Here is a 20,804-nt window from a genome sequence, read left to right as displayed (position 1 = left end):
TTCTCGGTCCCAGCTTTGATGCACCTGTACTGACCTCGCCTTCTGGATGATAGCGGGGTGAACAGGCAGTGGCTCGGGTAGTTGTTGTCCTTGATGATCTTTATGGCATTCCTGTGACATCGGGTGGTGTAGGTGTCCTGGAGGGCAGGTAGTTTGCCCCCCCGGTGATGCGTTGTGCAGACCTCACTACCCTCTGGAGAGCCTTACGGTTGTGGGCGGAGCAGTTGCCGTACCAGGTGGTGATACAGCCCGCCAGGATGCTTTCGATTGTGCATCTGTAGAAGTTTGTGAGTGCTTTTGGTGACAGTGATAACCACATTGAGCTTCCTCCTATAGGTGGTTATGCCAGTGATAACCACATTGAGCTCCCTCCTATAGGTGGTTATGCCAGTGATAACCACATTGAGCTCCCTCCTATGGGTGGTTATGCCAGTGATAACCACATTGAGCTCCCTCCTATAGGTGGTTATGCCAGTAATAACCACATTGAGCTTCCTCCTATAGGTGGTTATCATACCAAAACATAACCCACAGACATGGACCTTAATGTAAATTGTCATTAGACTTTGCCACACGAAAGTGGGAAAATGTGTGAAATGTGTCCCTCTGGGCCATGGACTCATGTGGGATGCATACTGTGTCTTTAATCATTGTGTAATCCATATTTGGCTCTCAATGTGTTTTTTTTAATGTTAATTCAGAATGTATTATAGTTTTTTTTACTGTGAGAAATAAAACCAAATTCTGTTGTCATTGATATCAGAAAAGGGTCCAACTGACTGACTGCCTGGCTGACTGACTGGCTGACTGACTGGCTGAATGTTACGTTTGCTACCAAATAAGTTGTCGGCAATTATCAAAAAACAAACTCCAAAACGCCATTCCTTCCCCAACAGGCTGAACAGGTTTAATGAACGTGTGTAAAAATGTGCCCTAACAAGCGTTCTAATCACGTTAACACACTGAACAGGTGAAAAAAAATCACGTGTACAAAAATGACATTTGACACTTGAAAAAAGCAAGTGAAAAATGACAATTACAAGTGTTCAGAAGAGTCCGGGTAAAAGACGATTTTGTGACTTTGTGACTGTGCTAACTAGTGTCGAGCACAAAAACGAGCACAGCACTGATTTGATTGGCTGCATTGACCACGTTGCCCCCATCCACGCCTGCCTGTTAGGTTACGCCCTCGCAAACCTTTTCTGTTCTGTGATTCGCTGTTACTAAGTAACGGATTGCAAAGTATCGATTGGTTGTTGACTGGGTAAGGAAACGGGAAGCTCAAATGCAGGTTTCGTGCGTGATAAGCCCGAAACTGAGGTGTCTCGAAGACAGAAATACCTGTATATTTCTTACAAAGTAGGCAAGATAACTTCTCGGGACAGACTCTAGTCATATATTACTATTCACCTTTGGTGGTTTGTCGTTAATAGGACAAAATGGGTTGCTGGTTTTCCAAAAAATCTAAAAGAAAATCACCCGAAAAAGAACCTACGACGACGGTAGAAGAGAACACGACCAGCAACAACATTGCCCTCAGCAGCAATGCAACTGAGGATCCACCTAAACAATACAGCTGGGACAAACGTGAAAAGGTTTGAAGGAGATGCATGCATGGCCAGGGAGACTAACTAGCGACATGGTTGTAACTGTAGCTAACATGTCAAAGACTTTTCAAGTCAGGGATTTTCTCAAGTGCTTGTGAACCAATTATCTGGGTTTATATACATTATTGTTGCTAACAGACTGCCTTGAAAACAGATTGTAGCAAACAAGGTTAGGGTGATACACGGGTATATTTTGTCTACCTAGCTAGCCTGGTAGCTCGATAGATAGAGCTCATTATCGGCTTAAAGTCAGTCCAAGACACGTAACAATTTTGTTTGGCAGCTAGTTGGTCATGTACCTGAATACACCGGATTTGCATATAAACAGTTACAACCGATATTCGCGCTTACAAACCTCAATAGCTGTGAAACTACTTGAGCTACAAACTCCAAATAAGTGTCATGATATTGGAAAAATTGTGCACAACAATGCATAGGTCTTATTTTCAAGATTTGGACATTCATTTTCTTTCCAAAGCTAATAAACATGTGGAAATGTGATCTGCATTTTGTATTCCTAGTTGAATTATTTAGGGAGCGTAAACAAAGTACAAACTTTTTTTTACATTCGAATTTCAGAAGCTCCTTGGTCATGTGACCTGCTGACTTCAAACAAGGTTCAGAATGTCCACTCAGTGGCCCTACACGTTGCACACCCTTTAGTTTGTCCATTTTCATCTCACATGATTTTACATTTATTTTGTAATCATGAGAATTTTAATAGCTCCTTGGTCATGTGACCTACTGACCTCCAACTACTCCACGGACTGGCGGAGACTGGCGCCGCGAGGAGTCCAGCACGATAACGTGACCGATCCTGGAGAAGCTGGCGGGAGCCCCGGGGAGAGTTATCTTTTCTTTGTGAAGGGCGCCCTGGAATGGGTTTGCCCTGAGGGGCCCAAGCCCTGAAAGGCTTTGCAGTTTAGGCGGCGTCTGGTGAGCTCTCGCTGGCCCTTGAAAATCTGGGGGAGAGGGTGTAAATCTCACTCCGGGCCGTACCCATATCCGCAGCAGGTCTCCAAGGTGAACAGCCTCTGGCAGGTGGGGAGTTTGACTGGGGTGGTAGATCTGTCAAACGGTAACGCAGGTCTCCAAGGTGAACAGCCTCTGGCATGTTAGAACAATGTAGATAAGGGAAGTTGGCAAGTCAAATCCTGTAACTTCGGGATAAGGATTGGCACTAAGGGCTGGGGAAGCATTTGCTCCGTCGTCCTCTTTATATAATGTTTACATACCCTACATTACTCATCTCATATGTATATACTGTACTCGATACCATCTACTGCATCTTGCCATCTTTATGTAATGTGCCACTAAACTATGCCACTTTGTTTACATACCCTACATTACTGATCTCATATGTATATACTCTATACCATCTACTGCATCTTGCCTATGCCGTTCGGCCATCACTCATTCATATATCTTTATGTACATATTCTTATTCATTCCTTTACACTTGTGTGTATTTTATATATATTTTTACCTTTATTTAACTAGGCAAGTCAGTTAAGAACAAATTCTTATTTCAATGACGGTCTAGGAACACTGGGTTAACTGCCTGTTCAGGGGCAGAACGACAGATTTGTACCTTGTCAGCTCGGGGATTTGAACTTGCAACCTTTCGGTTACTAGTCCAATGCTCTAACCCCTAGGCTACCCTATAAGGTAGTTGTTGTGAAATTGTTAGGTTAGATTACTTGTTAGATATTACTGCACGGTCGGAACTAGAAGCACAAGCATTTCGCTACACTCGCATTAACATCTGCTAACCAGGTGTATGTGACCAATAAAAATGGCTTTGATTTGATTCTTGTCCTGTCCCCCTGCAGGTTGACCCGAAGGACTTCATGCTAACGGGGCTGAAGGATGCCACGGTGGGCCGTCTGCCAGGCAAGCTGAACGGACAGCAGTTTGTCATCCAGGACTGTGACAACTGTAAGATCTTCGTGTTGGACCACTCCGCCACCATCACCATCGACGACTGCACTAACTGCTGCATCGTTATGGGGCCAGTGAAGGGCAGTGTGTTCTTCAGGGACTGTAAGGACATCAAGTGTGTGGTGGCCTGCCAGCAGTTCAGGACCAGGGACTGTCAGAAGATGGAGGTGTTCCTGTGTTGTGCCACTCAGCCCATCATCGAGGCATCCACGGGGATGAAGTTCGGCTGCTTCCAGTACTACTACCCCGAGCTGGCCTTCCACTTCAAGGACGCAGGCCTCAGCATCTTCAACAACAACTGGAGCAATGTCCATGACTTCACGCCCGTCTCAGGGGAGACCAACTGGAGCCTGCTGCCTGAGGACACTGTGGTGTTGGACCATGTTCCAGCCCCTGACCCGGAGTCAGAGTTTAAATCAGTCCGGATCTCAGCTGAGGCATCCCGCAGCATCGTACCCATGACCAAAGGAGGCAGACGCAAGGAGAGTGACGAGTCCTGTCTGTTTGTGTTCTTCTCTGGGGACTACACCACTGCTAACGCCCGGAAACTCATTGATGAGGTGAGGAGGAGGTAGAGGGCCCACTACAGGGTCGTTCCACCTCCAAAAAGCACAAGAATCACAATTCAATTCACAATTCACAAATCACAATTTTTCTGGAATTGTTTCTGTTAGAAATAAGATTACTGTTCCTGCAATATTATTTATTTATTTATTTTACCTTTATTTAACCAGGTAGATGTCGGTAATCTGTTCAAATGTAATTTGATCTCTGAGAAATTAAGATAAGTGATTGCACCCAAATTAGCCATTTTTTTAATTGATAAGATTCATATAATATTTAATAAATGTAGTACCTAACATCTGATTTGGACCAACATGTTTTCCCAACAATCGGTTAAACACGGGGTCAGACAGGGGGTTAGACACAGGGTCAGACACGGGGTTAGACGGGGTCAGACACGGGGTTAGACACGGGGTTAGACATGGTGTTAGACACAGGGTTAGACGGGGTTAGACAGGGGGTCAGACACGGTGTTAGACAGGGGTCAGACACGGGGTCAGACAGGTGGTTAAACACGGGGTTAGACATGGGGTTAGACACAGGGTCAGACACAGTGTTAGACACTGTTTTAGACAGGGGGTTAGACAGGGGGTCAGACACGGGGTTAGACAGGGGATCAGACACAAGGTTAGACACAGGGTTAGACACGGGGTTAGACACAGGGTTAGACAAGGGGTTAGACCCGGGGTTAGACAGGGGTCAGGCAGGGGGTTAGATGGGGTTAGACACTGTTTTAGACAGGGGGTTAGACACAGGGCTAGACGGGGTCAGACGGGGGGTTAGATGGGGTCAGACACGGGGTCAGACACAGTTTTAGACACGGTGTTCGACAGGGGGTCAGACAGGGGGTTAGATGGGGTCAGACATGGGGCCAGACACAGTTTTAGACACGGGGTCAGACAGGGGGTCAGACACCGGGTTAAACACGGGGTTAGACACGGGGTCAGATAGGGGGTTAGACTGGGTCAGACGGGGTTAGACAGTGTTAGACACGGTTTTAGACGGGGTCAGACGGGGTTAGACTCGGGGTCAGAAAGGGGGGTCAGACACGGGGTCAGACACAGTTTTAGACAGTGGGTCAGACACAGGGTTAAACACGGGGTTAGACTGGGGGTCAGACACAGTTTTAGACGGGGTCAGACAGGGGGTCAGACACTGTAAGACAGGGGGTCAGACACTGTAAGACAGGGGGTCAGACACAGGGTTAGACAGGGGGTCAGACACAGGGTCAGACATGGGGTCAGACACTGGGTTAGACATGGTCAGACAGAGGGTTAGACAGGGGGTCAGACACAGGGTTAGACAGGGGGTCAGACGGGGTCAGACAGAGGGTTAGACAGGGGGTAAGACAGAGGGTCAGGCCTGGGGTTAGACACTGGGTCAGACAGAGGGTTAGACACGGGGTTAGCCATTGGGTTAGATGGGGGTTAGACATGAGGAATCCTAATGTGTGGACCCCCCCACGCCCCGACACATGGGACCCCCCCACGCCCGAAACACGGACCCACGCCCGACACATGGACCCCCCCGACACATGGACCCCTCCCTCCACGCCCCAACACATGGACCCCCCCCCTCCACGCCCCAACACATGGACCCCCCCCTCCACGCCCCAACACATGGACCCCCCCCTCCACGCCCCAACACATGGACCCCCCCCTCCACGCCCCAACACATGGACACCCCCCCTCCACACCCCAACACATGGACCTTCCACGCCCCAACACATGGACCCCCCCCTCCACGCCCCAACACATGGACCCCCCCCTCCACGCCCCAACACATGGACCCCCCCCTCCACGCCCCAACACATGGACCACGCCCCAACACATGGACCCCCCCTCCACGCCCCAACACATGGACCCCCCCCTCCACGCCCCAACACATGGACACCCCCCCTCCACGCCCCAACACATGGACCTTCCACGCCCCAACACATGGACCCCCCCCTCCACGCCCCAACACATGGACCCCCCCCCTCCACGCCCCAACACATGGACCCCCCCCCTCCACGCCCCAACACATGGGCCCCCCCCCCTCCACGCCCCAACACATGGACCTTCCACGCCCCAACACATGGACCCCCCCCTCCACGCCCCAACACATGGACCCCCCCCTCCACGCCCCAACACATGGACCCCCCCCTCCACGCCCCAACACATGGACCCCACCCCTCCACGCCCCAACACATGGATCCCCCCCCTCCACGCCCCAACACATGGACCCCCCCTCCTCCACGCCCCAACACATGGACCCCCCCTCCTCCACGCCCCAACACATGGACCCCCCCCCTCCACGCCCCAACACATGGACCCCCCCCTCCTCCACGCCCCAACACATGGACCCCCCCCTCCACGCCCCAACACATGGACCCCCCCTCCACGCCCCAATACATGGACCCCCCCTCCACGCCCCAACACATGGACCCCCCCCCCTCCACGCCCCAACACATGGACCCCCCCCCCCTCCACGCCCCAACACATGGACCCCCCCCCTCCACGCCCCAACACATGGACCCCCCCCCCTCCACGCCCCAACACATGGACCCCCCCTCCACGCCCCAACACATGGACCCCCCCCCCTCCACGCCCCAACACATGGACCCCCCCCTCCACGCCCCAACACATGGACCCCCCCCCCTCCACGCCCCAACACATGGACCCCCCCTCCACGCCCCAACACATGGACCCCCCCCCTCCCAGAACGTTATCGACCGAATTAAGAAGGAATATCGCCGTAACTTGTAACGACATTAAAGTTTATCAAAATAATTATTATTTTGAGCTATGAGAATATGAATATGTTGCAAGTGAAAAGATCATTTGCCTTTATTAAACTCGCCAGATCATCATTGTCGATTTAACTCTTTTGACTACTGTGATTAAGCAATAAGGCATGAGCGGTATGGTATATGGCCGGGTGGTGCCAGAATAACAACCTATCCCTCAACGTAACTAAGACTAAGGAGATCATTTTGGACTACAGGAGGACCGAGCACACCCCCATTCTAATTGACGGGGCTGTAGTGGAGCAGGTTGAGAGCTTCAAGTTCCTTGGTGTCCACATCACCAACAAACTAAAGTGGTCCAAACACACCAAGACAGTAGTGCCCCCCTCGAACCCAAGGCTTCCCCCTCAGGAAACTAAAGATTTGGCATGGGTCCTAAGATCTTCAAAAGGTTCTACAGCTGCAACATCGAGAAGCCCAAACAGATATAATGTTTGACTCAAAACATAATAATTTCAACTCTTGCTTACATTTGCACCAGATCACGTCGTACCTCTCTATTAAGCGTGGGAATCCTTGGGAACAGGAAATCAGCTCCAAGTGATTTTAATTTAAGAATTCTGTTCCCAAGGATTAATAGAGAGGTACGACGTGATCGTGTGCAAATGTAAGCAAGAGTTGAAATTATTATGTTTTTAGTCAAACATCATATCTGTTTGGGCTTCTTGCAGTCCACAAATTATTTGTAATTATGTTCCGGCCTCCAGGCCCCCCTCGGCCCCAGGCCCTCCTCGGCCGCCAGGCCCCCCTCGGCCCCTCGACCCCAGGCCCCCCTCGAACCCAGGGCCCCCTCGGCCTCAGGCCCCCCTCGGCCCCAAGGCTTCGGCTAAATCTAGTTGATGATCCCTGCTGTAGCCCCTGATAGGCCTACATCTTATTTCAGATAGCTTACAGTAGCCTAGACACGATTTAGCAGCTTTCTTAGTTCAAATTAAGACTAATTTATTCAACGTGAATAGCGAGGTGATTTTTGAGGTAAGAAAGTGCATGTGTTTCCCCAATAGCCTACTGGAATATGCTACTGAGGATGAGGACATCATTTCAATCACTGAATTAAAAATGAATACTATGAAGTGGATATGCCTGTCAACAACAGCTGGTGTTTATTATCTCCTTGTTTACCTGTAGCCTAATCTGATTTACCGTCGAATGCTTTCTAACAACTGATCGGAAATTGCGGTAGAGCGTTAATAACTTCCAATAATGAATGAACTAAACATGGCCGTTTTAATCATTTCACTTTTACACAAAGCGACAACAACAATACACTGAAGTTATATGCTATATGTTGAATTTGTTTCCCAGCTCCAGGGAGGCAACACAAGTGGATGAAATTGATTTGCAATGTATCAAATGGTAGCCCACAATGGCATGTAAATGATTTGGCTACTTTGATGACCAACAGATGCAAATGTACCATTCTCCACATTTAATGTTGGTTTCCTTGAGTACTTTTCCACATAACGGAAGCCTGTGAGAGAGTTACATTTCAAATTTCCACTCTAACCCCCTGTGCATAATGACATGTTAAATAGCCCCCCTACCTACAACAGGTAGACAGGAGTCTCCATAATGACATGTTGAATAGCCCCCCTACCTACAACAGGTAGACAGGAGTCTCCATAATGACATGTTGAATAGCCCCCCTACCTACAACTGGTAGACAGGAGTCTCCATAATGACATGTTGAATAGCCCCCCTACCTACAACAGGTAAACAGGAGTCTCCATAATGACATGTTAAATAGCCCCCCTACCTACAACTGGTAGACAGAAGTCTCCATAATGACATGTTGAATAGCCCCCCTACCTACAACAGGTAGACAGGAGTCTCCATAATGACATGTTAAATAGCCCCCCTACCTACAACAGGTAGACAGGAGTCTCCATAATGACATGTTGAATAGCCCCCCTACCTACAACAGGTAAACAGGAGTCTCCATAATGACATGTTGAATAGCCCCCCTACCTACAACAGGTAAACAGGAGTCTCCATAATGACATGTTGAATAGCCCCCCTACCTAGAACAGGTAGACAGGAGTCTCCATAATGACATGTTAAATAGCCCCCCTACCTACAACAGGTAGACAGGAGTCTCCATAATGACATGTTGAATAGCCCCCCTACCTACAACAGGTAGACAGGAGTCTCCATAATGACATGTTAAATAGTCCTACCTACAACTGGTAAATAGGAGTCTCCATAATGACATGTTAAATAGTCCTACCTACAACAGGTAGACAGGAGTCTCCATAATGACATGTTGAATAGCCCCCCTACCTACAACAGGTAGACAGGAGTCTCCATAATGACATGTTGAATAGCCCCCCTACCTACAACAGGTAGACAGGAGTCTCCATAATGACATGTTAAATAGCCCCCCTACCTACAACAGGTAAACAGGTGTATCCATAATGACATGTTAAATAGTCCTACCTACAACAGGTAGACAGGGGTCTCCACAATGACATGTTAAATAGCCCCCCTACCTACAACAGGTAAACAGGTGTATCCATAATGACATGTTAAATAGCCCCCCTACCTACAACTGGTAGACAGGAGTCTCCATAATGACATGTTGAATAGCCCCCCTACCTACAACAGGTAAACAGGAGTCTCCATAATGACATGTTGAATAGCCCCCCTACCTACAACAGGTAGACAGGAGTCTCCATAATGACATGTTGAATAGCCCGGCCTTCCCCCCCGGCCTTCCACCACTCTCACTCAGCAACAGCCTGCCTCACTGTCAGTTCTCGCTCAACCCCCCCTCCCACCCTCTCTGGCCTTCCACCACTCTCACTCAGCAACAGCCTGCCTCACTGTCAGTTCTCCCTCAACACCCCCCCCCCCCCCCTGGCCTTCCACCACTCACTCAGCAACAGCCTGCCTCACTGTCAGTTCTCTCTCAACCCCCCCTCCCCCTCTCTGGCCTTCCACCACTCTCACTCAGCAACAGCCTGCCTCACTGCCTGATTGCGTTGCAACTTAGAGGTAGCCCAAAAACCGCCACCGGCAATCAATACATTTTCCCCTGCGACATCATTTTCAAAGTAGCCAAATTCAATCAGGCAGGGGATTACCAGGTTCTGACCACTAGATGGTGCTGTATCTGCTGTTAATGTGAGAACTTAAGAATTGCCCCCTCTCCCTTATGTTAAAGGGATAGTTCACCCAAATGACAAAATTACATATTGGTTTCCTTCGCCTGTAAGCAGTCTGTGGATAAGGTATGACAGCAGCCCATGCTTTGGTTTTGTTGGACCCTGTTTCAGATGCACAAATCCAATGCAAGTCAATGGTACCTATATTAGCATTTTCACACTTCATATCCAAATCTTCCTGAAGTATCTGAATATGTATTGTAACTCAATGATGTAATTTATAGATTTGGATACTGCCCAACACTTAAGTTTCAATTGCTTGTTAGGTTTCAGTCGCTTGTTAGGTTTCAGTCGCTTGTTAGGTTTCAGTCGCTTGTTAGGTTTCAGTCGCTTGTTAGGTTTCAGTCGCTTGCTGCAATAGGACAAGATTTTTGTGCTTTGGCCACAATGGCCAGATTTCCAACTGCCAGGTGATATGTAATGATTTATTTTATCCATTGAGGTCCTTCTGATCTAACCTACTGGACTTCCTCCAGATGAGGAAGTGAAACTACTGGCCATCCTCCATATGAGAAAGTGAAACTACTGGCCATCCTCCAGATGAGGAAGTGAAACTACTGGCCATCCTCCAGATGAGGAAGTGAAACTACTGGCCATCCTCCAGATGAGGAAGTGAAACTACTGGCCATCCTCCATATGAGGAAGTGAAACTACTGGCCATCCTCCATATGAGAAAGTGAATCTACTGGCCATCCTCCAGATGAGGAAGTGAATCTACTGGCCATCCTCCAGATGAGGAAGCGAAACTACTGGCCATCCTCCAGATGAGGAAGTGAAACTACTGGCCATCCTCCAGATGAGGAAGTGAAACTACTGGCCATCCTCCAGATGAGGAAGTGAAACTACTGGCCATCCTCCAGATGAGGAAGTGAAACTACTGGCCATCCTCCAGATGAGGAAGTGAAACTACTGGCCATCCTCCAGATGAGGAAGTGAAACTACTGGCCATCCTCCAGATGAGGAAGTGAAACTACTGGCCATCCTCCAGATGAGGAAGTGAAACTACTGGCCATCCTCCAGATGAGGAAGTGAAACTACTGGCCATCCTCCAGATGAGGAAGTGAAACTACTGGCCATCCTCCAGATGAGGAAGTGAAACTACTGGCCATCCTCCAGAAGAGGAAGTGAAACTACTGGCCATCCTCCAGATGAGGACATGTGTCATGGTGTTCACTTCCTCCCTCCTCTACCCAGACAGTTATTTAGAAATGCAGAACAATTTAAGTTGTTACGGTCATATGAGGCCATGCAATCAATGACAGTCCTTGAGTGAACGACATTGAGACTGTGAGATAATGTTGAATACATTATTATTATTACTACTATTAGAGACACAACACCAGAACTATCAGTTTGCTGATGCAGCTTCCAGAGGTCTGATTAGGCTACTTTCTGCTCCGTAGAAACACAGATTGTGCATCCCAAATCATCTGTTGTTGTAGTAGTAGTAGTGATCTATTGTTGTTGTAGTAGTAGTAGTAGTAGTAGTAGTGATCTATTGTAGTAGTGGTGATCTATTATAGTATATACAGGGTATTACGGTACAGAGTCAATGTGGAGGCTATATACAGGGTGTTACGGTACAGAGTCAATGTGGAGACTATATACAGGGTATTACGGTACAGAGTCAATGTGGAGGCTATATACAGGGTGTTACGGTACAGAGTCAATGTGGAGGCTATATACTGGGTATTACGGTACAGAGTCAATGTGGAGGCTATATACAGGGTATTACGGTACAGAGTCAATGTGGAGGCTATATACAGGGTATTACGGTGCAGAGTCAATGTGGAGGCTATATACAGGGTGTTACGGTACAGAGTCAATGTGGAGGCTATATACAGGGTATTACGGTACAATGTGGAGGCTATATACAGGGTATTACGGTACAGAGTCAATGTGGAGGCTATATACAGGGTATTACGGTACAGAGTCAGTGTGGAGACTATATACAGGGTATTACGGTACAGAGTCAGTGTGGAGACTATATACAGGGTATTACGGTACAGAGTCAATGTGGAGGCTATATACAGGGGTTACCGGTACAGAGTCAATGTGGAGGCTATATACAGGGTATTACGGTACAGAGTCAGTGTGGAGACTATATACAGGGTATTACGGTACAGAGTCAATGTGGAGGCTATATACAGGGGTTACCGGTACAGAGTCAATGTGGAGGCTATATACAGGGTATTACGGTACAGAGTCAGTGTGGAGACTATATACAGGGTATTACGGTACAGAGTCAATGTGGAGGCTATATACAGGGGTTACCGGTACAGAGTCAATGTGGAGGCTATATACAGGGTATTACGGTACAGAGTCAATGTGGAGGCTATATACAGGGTATTACGGTACAGAGTCAATGTGGAGGCTATATTCAGGGTATTATGGTACAGAGTCAATGTGGAGGCTATATACAGGGTATTACGGTACAGAGTCAGTGTGGAGACTATATACAGGGTATTACGGTACAGAGTCAATGTGGAGGCTATATACAGGGGTTACCGGTACAGAGTCAATGTGGAGGCTATATACAGGGTATTACGGTACAGAGTCAATGTGGAGGCTATATTCAGGGTATTATGGTACAGAGTCAATGTGGAGGCTATATTCAGGGGGTACCGGTACAGAGTCAATGTGGAGGCTATATACAGGGGGTACCGGTACAGAGTCAATGTGGAGGCTATATACAAGGGGTACTGGTACAGAGTCAGTGTGGAGGCTATATACAGGGTATTACGGTACAGAGTCAGTGTGGAGGCTATATACAGGGTATTACGGTACAGAGTCAGTGTGGAGGCTATATACAGGGTATTACGGTACAGAGTCAATGTGGAGGCTATATACAGGGTATTACGGTACAGAGTCAAGGTGGAGGCTATATTCAGGGTATTATGGTACAGAGTCAATGTGGAGGCTATATACAGGCTATTACGGTACAGAGTCAATGTGGAGGCTATATACAGGGTATTACGGTACAGAGTCAATGTGGAGGCTATATACAGGGTATTACGGTACAGAGTCAATGTGGAGGCTTTATTCAGGGTATTATGGTACAGAGTCAATGTGGAGGCTATATTCAGGGGGTACCGGTACAGAGTCAATGTGGAGGCTATATTCAGGGGGTACCGGTACAGAGTCAATGTGGAGGCTATATACAGGGGGTACTGTTACAGAGTCAATGTGGAGGCTATATACAGGGTATTACGGTACAGAGTCAGTGTGGAGGCTATATACAGGGTATTACGGTACAGAGTCAGTGTGGAGGCTATATACAGGGTATTACGGTACAGAGTCAATGTGGAGGCTATATACAGGGTATTACGGTACAGAGTCAATGTGGAGACTATATACAGGGTATTACGGTACAGAGTCCGTGTGGAGACTATATACAGGGTATTACGGTACAGAGTCAATGTGGAGACTATATACAGGGTATTATGGTACAGAGTCAATGTGGAGACTATATACAGGGTATTATGGTACAGAGTCAATGTGGAGACTATATACAGGGGGTACCGGTACAGAGTCAATGTGGAGGCTATATACAGGGGGTACCGGTACAGAGTCAATGTGGAGGCTATATACAGGGTATTACGGTACAGAGTCAATGTGGAGGCTATATACAGGGTATTACGGTACAGAGTCAATGTGGAGGCTATATTCAGGGTATTATGGTACAGAGTCAATGTGGAGGCTATATTCAGGGGGTACCGGTACAGAGTCAATGTGGAGGCTATATACAGGGGGTACCGGTACAGAGTCAATGTGGAGGCTATATACAAGGGGTACTGGTACAGAGTCAGTGTGGAGGCTATATACAGGGTATTACGGTACAGAGTCAGTGTGGAGGCTATATACAGGGTATTACGGTACAGAGTCAGTGTGGAGGCTATATACAGGGTATTACGGTACAGAGTCAATGTGGAGGCTATATACAGGGTATTACGGTACAGAGTCAAGGTGGAGGCTATATTCAGGGTATTATGGTACAGAGTCAATGTGGAGGCTATATACAGGCTATTACGGTACAGAGTCAATGTGGAGGCTATATACAGGGTATTACGGTACAGAGTCAATGTGGAGGCTATATACAGGGTATTACGGTACAGAGTCAATGTGGAGGCTTTATTCAGGGTATTATGGTACAGAGTCAATGTGGAGGCTATATTCAGGGGGTACCGGTACAGAGTCAATGTGGAGGCTATATTCAGGGGGTACCGGTACAGAGTCAATGTGGAGGCTATATACAGGGGGTACTGTTACAGAGTCAATGTGGAGGCTATATACAGGGTATTACGGTACAGAGTCAGTGTGGAGGCTATATACAGGGTATTACGGTACAGAGTCAGTGTGGAGGCTATATACAGGGTATTACGGTACAGAGTCAATGTGGAGGCTATATACAGGGTATTACGGTACAGAGTCAATGTGGAGACTATATACAGGGTATTACGGTACAGAGTCCGTGTGGAGACTATATACAGGGTATTACGGTACAGAGTCAATGTGGAGACTATATACAGGGTATTATGGTACAGAGTCAATGTGGAGACTATATACAGGGGGTACCGGTACAGAGTCAATGTGGAGGCTATATACAGGGGGTACCGGTACAGAGTCAATGTGGAGGTTATATACAGGGTGTTATGGTACAGAGTCAATGTGGAGGCTATATACAAGTCATGGTAATTGAGATTAAATGTACATGTAGGTAGAGTTATTAAAGTGACTATGTATAGATGATAACAGAGTATCAGCAGTGTAAAAAAAGGGGGGAGGCGCAATGCAAATAGTCTGGGTAGCCATCTGACTAGATGTTCAGGAGTCTCATGGCTTGGGGGTAGAAGCTGTTTAGAAGCCTCTTGGACCTGGACTTGGCGCTCCGGCACCTCTTGCCATGCTGTAGTAGAGAGAACAGTCTGTGACCAGGGTGACTGGAGTCTTTGACATTTTTTAGGGCCCTCCTCTGACACCTCCTGGAGGTCCTGGATGGCAGGAAGCTTGGCCCTGGTGATGTACTTGGCCGTACACACTACCCTCTATAGTGCCTTGAGGTCAGAGGATGAGCAGTTGACATACCAGGCAGTGATGCAACCAGTCAGGATGCTCTCGATGGTGTAGCTGTTGAACCTTTTGAGGATCTGGGGACCCATGCCAAATCTTTTCAGTCTCCTGAGGGGGAATAGATATTTTCGTGCCAGCTTCACGACTGTCTTACAATGGCTAGCCCCAAATCGTTGTATTGTTTCTTGTGCATTTTACCATTTTGCTATTTGCCTCATGACTCCTGCATGCTTTGTTGACTATCAACTTTCTTGTTTCCCCATCCGTGGGACAGTCTGTTTGTTCCCACACTCGGGACTCTGACTCTCTATTGGTTACATGGACTTTTGCCCCCCCGCCCCCCATCCTATTCTAACCACCCCTCATCGTCTTTGTATTCAATCAATCAATCAAATGTATTTATAAAGCCCTTCTTACATCAGCTGATGTCACAAAGTACTGTACATAAACCCAGCCTAAAACCCCAAACAGCAAGCAATGCAGGTGAAGAAGCACGGTGGCTAGGAAAAACTCCCTAGAAAGGCCAGAACCTAGGGAGGAACCAGGCTATGAGGGGTGGCCAGTCCTCTTCTGGATGTGCCGGGTGGAGATTATAACAGAACATGGCCAAGATGTTCAAATGTTCATAGATGACCAGCAGGGTCAAATAATAATAATCACAGTGGTTGTCGAGGGTGCAACAGGTCAGCACCTCAGGAGTAAATATAATTAGGCTTTTCATAGCCGATCATTGAGAGTATCTCTAGATCATTCAGAGTATATCTACTGCTCATGTTGTCTCTAGAGAGTTGGAAACAGTAGGTCTGGGACAGGTAGCATGTCCTGTGAACAGATCAGGGTTCCATAGCCGCAGGCAGAACAGTTGAAACTGGAGCAGCAGCACGGCCAGGTGGACTGGGGACAGCAAGGAGTCATCAGGCCAGGTAGTCCTGAGGCATGGTCCTAGGGCTCAGGTCCTCCGAGAGAAAGAAAGAAAGAAAGAGAGAGAGAAAAAGAGAGCGAATTAGAGAGCATACTTAAATTCACACAGGAAACCGGATAAGACAGGAGAAATACTCCAGATAAAACAGACTGGCCATAGCCCCCCGACACATAAACTACTGCAGCATAAATACTGGAGGCTGAGAAAGGAGGGGTCGGGAGACACTGTGGCCCATCCGACAATACCCCCGGACAGGGCCAAACAGGCAGGATATAACCCCAACCACTTTGCCAAAGCACTGCCCCCACACCACTAGAGTGATATCTTCAGCCACCAACTTACCATCCTGAGACAAGGCCAAGTATAGCCGACAAAGATCTCCGCCACTGCACAACCCAAGGGGGGGCGCCAACCCGGACAGGAAGATCACGTCAGTGACTCAACCCAGTCAAGTGATGCACCCCTCCTAGGGACGGCATGGAAGAGCACCAGTAAGCCAGTGACTCAGCCCCCGTCATAGGGTTAGAGGCAGAGAATCCAAGTGGAGAGAGGAGAACCGGCCAGGCAGAGACAGCAAGGGTGGTTCGTTGCTCCAGTGCCTTTCCGTACACCTTCACACTCCTAGGCCAGACTACACTCAATCATAGGACCTACTGAAGAGATGAGTATTCAATAAACACTTAAAGTTTGAGACCGAGTATGCGTCTCTCACATGGGTAGGCAGACCGTTCCATAAAAATGGAGCTCTATAGGAGAAAGCCCTGCCTCCAGCTGTTTGCTTAGAAATTCTAGGGACAGTAAGGTGGCCTGTGGCAATTTTGGGGCTTCACCATTTCCGTTTCATCGAAATGTACCGCTGTGTGTCATCCGCATAGCAGTGAAAGTTAACATTATGTTTCCGAATTACATCAATAAGAGGTAAAAATATATAGTGAAACAATAGTGGTCCTAAAACGGAACCTTGAGGCACACCGAAAGTAGACCAATTTGGGTTTCCAATCTCTCCAAAAGAATGTGGTGATCGATGGTATCAAAAGCTACACTAAGGTCTAGGAGCACGAGGACAGATGCAGATGCAGTTTCAGTGCTCTAATGGGTTCTAAAACCAGACTGAAGCATTTCGTATACATTGTTTGTCTTCAGGAAGGCAGTGAGTTGCTGCGCAACAGCCTTTTCTAAATTTTTTGAGAGGAATGGAAGATTCGATATAGGCCGATAGTTTTTAAAATATTTTCTGGGTCAAGGGTTGGCTTTTTCAAGAGAGGCTTTATTACTGCCACTTTTAGTGAGTTTGGTGGATAGAGAGACGTTTATTATGTTCAACAAGAAGGGCCAAGCACAGGAAGCAGCTCTTTCATTAGTGTAGTTGGAATAGGGTCCAGTATGCAGCTTGAAGGTTTAGAGGCCATGATTATTTTAATCAATGTGTCAAGAGATTTAGTACTAAAAAACCTGTCTCCCTTGATCCTAGGTCCTGGCAGAGTTGTGCAGACTCAGGACAACTGAGCTTTCATGTTACCTGATGAAATTGCTGTATAATATGATCTTGTTGCCTTCTAAATGCACATTCAGATGTCATAAATCAGCACTGCAGAGCTCTCCTTGTCCTCTGCCGTTCCCTGATTGTAATACTGTTGATGATATCTGGAAATGTGAATGTACTGATGCTAGCTCCAATTCTGATTTGAGCTCTGATATCTGCTTCACTGATTTCTGCTCTCGTAAAAGCCTGAGTTTTCTGCACGTTAACACTGGAAGCTTATTACCTAAAATGGACCAATTAAAAATGTGGGTTCTCAGATGTTGGTCATTACGGAGAAGTAGTTAAGGAAGAGAGTTTTGAATACTGATGTTAACCTTTCTGGTTCTAACCTTTTTTGGCAAGACAGATCTTCCAAAGGTGGGGGAGTGGCAAATCTTTACCAAGGATCACCTTCAGTGCTCAGTTGTCTCCACCAAGTCTGTCCCCAAACAATTTGATTTGCTGATTTTAAGCATTAAACTTTCAAATAGCTCTTCGTTGACTGTTTCTGGGTGTTATCGTCCTCCATCAGCACCGGCCTGTAACCTACCTGCCCTAAGCTCAAAAGTGTTGGAAAATCTTGTCAATAATCAACTGACTGGCTTGTCTATAGTATTCTCTCTGGTATGCAATCCGGTTTCCACTCAGGTTATGGATGTGTCACTGCAACCTTGAAGGTAGTCAGTGATGTCACCCTTGCCCTTGATTCTAAGCAATGTTGTGCTGCTATTTTTATTGACTTGGCCAAAGCTTTTAATACGGTAGACCATTCCAGTCTTGTGGGCCGGTTATTGGTGTCTCTGAGGGGTCTTTGGCCTGGTTTGCTAACTACCTCTCTCAAAGAGTGCCGAGTATAAAATCAGAACATCTGCTGTCTCAGCCACTGCCTGTCACCAAGGGTGTACCCCAAGGCTCGATCCTAGGCCCCACGCTCTTCTCAATTTACATCAACAACATAGCTCAGGCAGTAGGAAGCTCTCTCGTCCATTTATATGCAGATGATACAGTCTTATACTCAGCTGGCCCCTCCCCAGATGTTGTGTTAAAGCTTTCTTAGTGTCCAACAAGCTTTCTCTACCCTTATCCTTGTTCTGAACACCTCCAAAACAAAGGTCATGTGGTTTGGTAAGAAGAATGCCCCTCTCCCCACAGGTGTGATTACTACCTCTGAGGGTTTAGAGGTTGAGGTAGTCACCTCATACAAGTACTTGTGAGTATGGCTAGACAGTACACTGTCCTTCTCTCAGCACACATTTAGCTGCAGGCTAAAGTTAAATCTAGACATGGTTTCCTCTATCATAATCACTCCTCTTTCACCCCAGCTGCCAAACTAACCCTGATTCAGATGACCATCCTATCCATGCTAGATTACAGAGACGTAATTCATAGATCGGCAGTTAAGGGTGCTCTCAAGCGGCCAGATGTTCTTTACCATTCGGCCATCAGATTTGCCACCAGTGCTTCTCATAGGACACATCAGTGCACTCTATACTCTTCTGTAAACTGGTCATCTCTGTATACCCGTCGCAAGACCCACTGGTTGATGCTTATTTATAAAACCGTCTTAGGCCTCACTCCCCCTTATCCGAGATATCTACTGCAGCCCTCATCCTGCACATACCACACCCGTTCTGCCAGTCACATTCTGTTAAAGGTCCCCAAAGCACACACATCCCTGGGTCGCTTGTCTTTTCAGTTCGCTGCAGCTAGTGACTGGAACAAGCTGCAACAAACACTCAAACTGGACAGTTCTCAATCTCTTCATTCAAAGACTCAATCATGGACACTCTTACTGCCAGTTGTCACTGCTTTGTGTGATGTATTGTTGTCTCTACCTTCTTTCCCTTTGTGCTGTTGTCTGTGCTGTGTTGCTACCATGTTGTGCTGCGACCATGTTGTGTTGCTGCCTTGCTATGTTGTTGTCTTAGGTCTCTCTTTATGTAGTGTTGTGTTGCTGCCATGCTATGTTGTCATCTTAGGTCTCTCTTTATGTAGTGTTGTGCTGCGACCATGTTGTGTTGCTGCCTTGCTGTGTTGTTGTCTTAGGTCTCTCTTCATGTAGTGTTGTGTTGTCTCTCTTTATGTAGTGTTGTGTTGTCTCTCTTTATGTAGTGTTGTCTCTCTTTATGTTGTGTTGTCTCTCTTTATGTAGTGTTGTGGTGTCTTAGGTCTCTCTTCATGTAGTGTTGTGTTGTCTCTCTTCATGTAGTGTTGTGCTGCGACCATGTTGTGTTGCTGCCATGTTATGTTGTTGTCTTAGGTCTCTCTTCATGTAGTGTTGTGTTGTCTCTCTTTATGTAGTGTTGTGGTGTCTCTCTTTATGTAGTGTTGTGGTGTCTCTCTTTATGTAGTGTTGTGGTGTCTCTCTTTATGTAGTGTTGTGGTGTCTCTCTTTATGTAGTGTTGTGGTGTCTCTCTTCATGTAGTGTTGTGGTGTCTCTCTTTATGTAGTGTTGTGGTGTCTCTCTTTATGTAGTGTTGTGGTGTCTCTCTTTATGTAGTGTTGTGTTGTCTCTCTTGTTGTGATGTGTTTTGTCCTATATTTTTATTTCATTTATTATTATTTTTAATCTCAGCCCCCGTCCCAGGAGGAGGAGTTAGGAGGCCTTTTGCCGTGACTGAGGAAAATATTGCTTTGGTTGAGGACTGTATTGATGATGGCTGCTGATGACTTGTTGTAAACATTTACTACGCAGCCTGGTACAGCCAGACAGCCCAGGTAGAAGACGTATGGGGATACTGTGGGAATACTGAAAGGACACTTTTCAACAAAACCACTAGTTATTGCTGAAAGGTTCCACCGAAGAAATCAGGAAAGAAGGAGAATCAGTGACAATGTTTGCTGCTGCGTTAAAAAACTGTGTTGAATGATGTTCTAAATAACGTCATTAGAGACAGACTAGTATGTGGGCTACGGAGTGAAGCTACACAAAAAGACTGTTGATTGAAAGTTATCTGACCTTGACCACGGCCATTGAAGTTAGTGTGTCCATGAAACTAGCTGCTAAAGAGACTCCGCCGTTGAGTTCTTTCGGAAAAGTGCACAGAGTTGCAACTGAACATCAGAAACAGGGAAATCAAGGGACATGCTTCCACTGTGGCAAGGCCGGACATCAGGCAGCTGGTAGTCTACATGCTGGTGCAAAGACATGGATTGCTAAGCCTCCAGAAACAAAAAGAGCTCTGAGAATACGTCAACGACTGCTCTGTTGAGCAAGAGAACACT

At 47.0% G+C, this 20,804-nt stretch overlaps 1 protein-coding gene across 2 annotated transcripts in view; it reads left to right on the top strand.

Annotated features, from left to right (window-relative positions):
* Nucleotides 1-1,267: 1,267 nt before the first annotated feature.
* LOC109902913 (RP2 activator of ARL3 GTPase) overlaps nucleotides 1,268-20,804 on the top strand; it is a 28,679-nt gene continuing 9,142 nt past the window's right edge. Inside the window, exons 1-2 of one of the 2 annotated variants that reach the window (XM_031838134.1) lie at nucleotides 1,268-1,595; nucleotides 3,440-4,108. In XM_031838134.1, coding sequence (XP_031693994.1) covers nucleotides 1,440-1,595; nucleotides 3,440-4,108 — 825 coding nt within the window. In that variant the 5' untranslated portion in view covers nucleotides 1,268-1,439. The remainder of the gene's footprint in view (nucleotides 1,596-3,439; nucleotides 4,109-20,804) is intronic. The other variant, XR_004212141.1, reaches the window with a different exon arrangement.

Source organism: Oncorhynchus kisutch, linkage group LG13, assembly GCF_002021735.2.
Source record: "Oncorhynchus kisutch isolate 150728-3 linkage group LG13, Okis_V2, whole genome shotgun sequence".
NCBI classification, from domain to species: Eukaryota; Metazoa; Chordata; class Actinopteri; order Salmoniformes; family Salmonidae; genus Oncorhynchus; species Oncorhynchus kisutch.
Note: the sequence above shows the minus strand (reverse complement) of the source record. Positions and strands in the feature narration are given on the sequence as shown.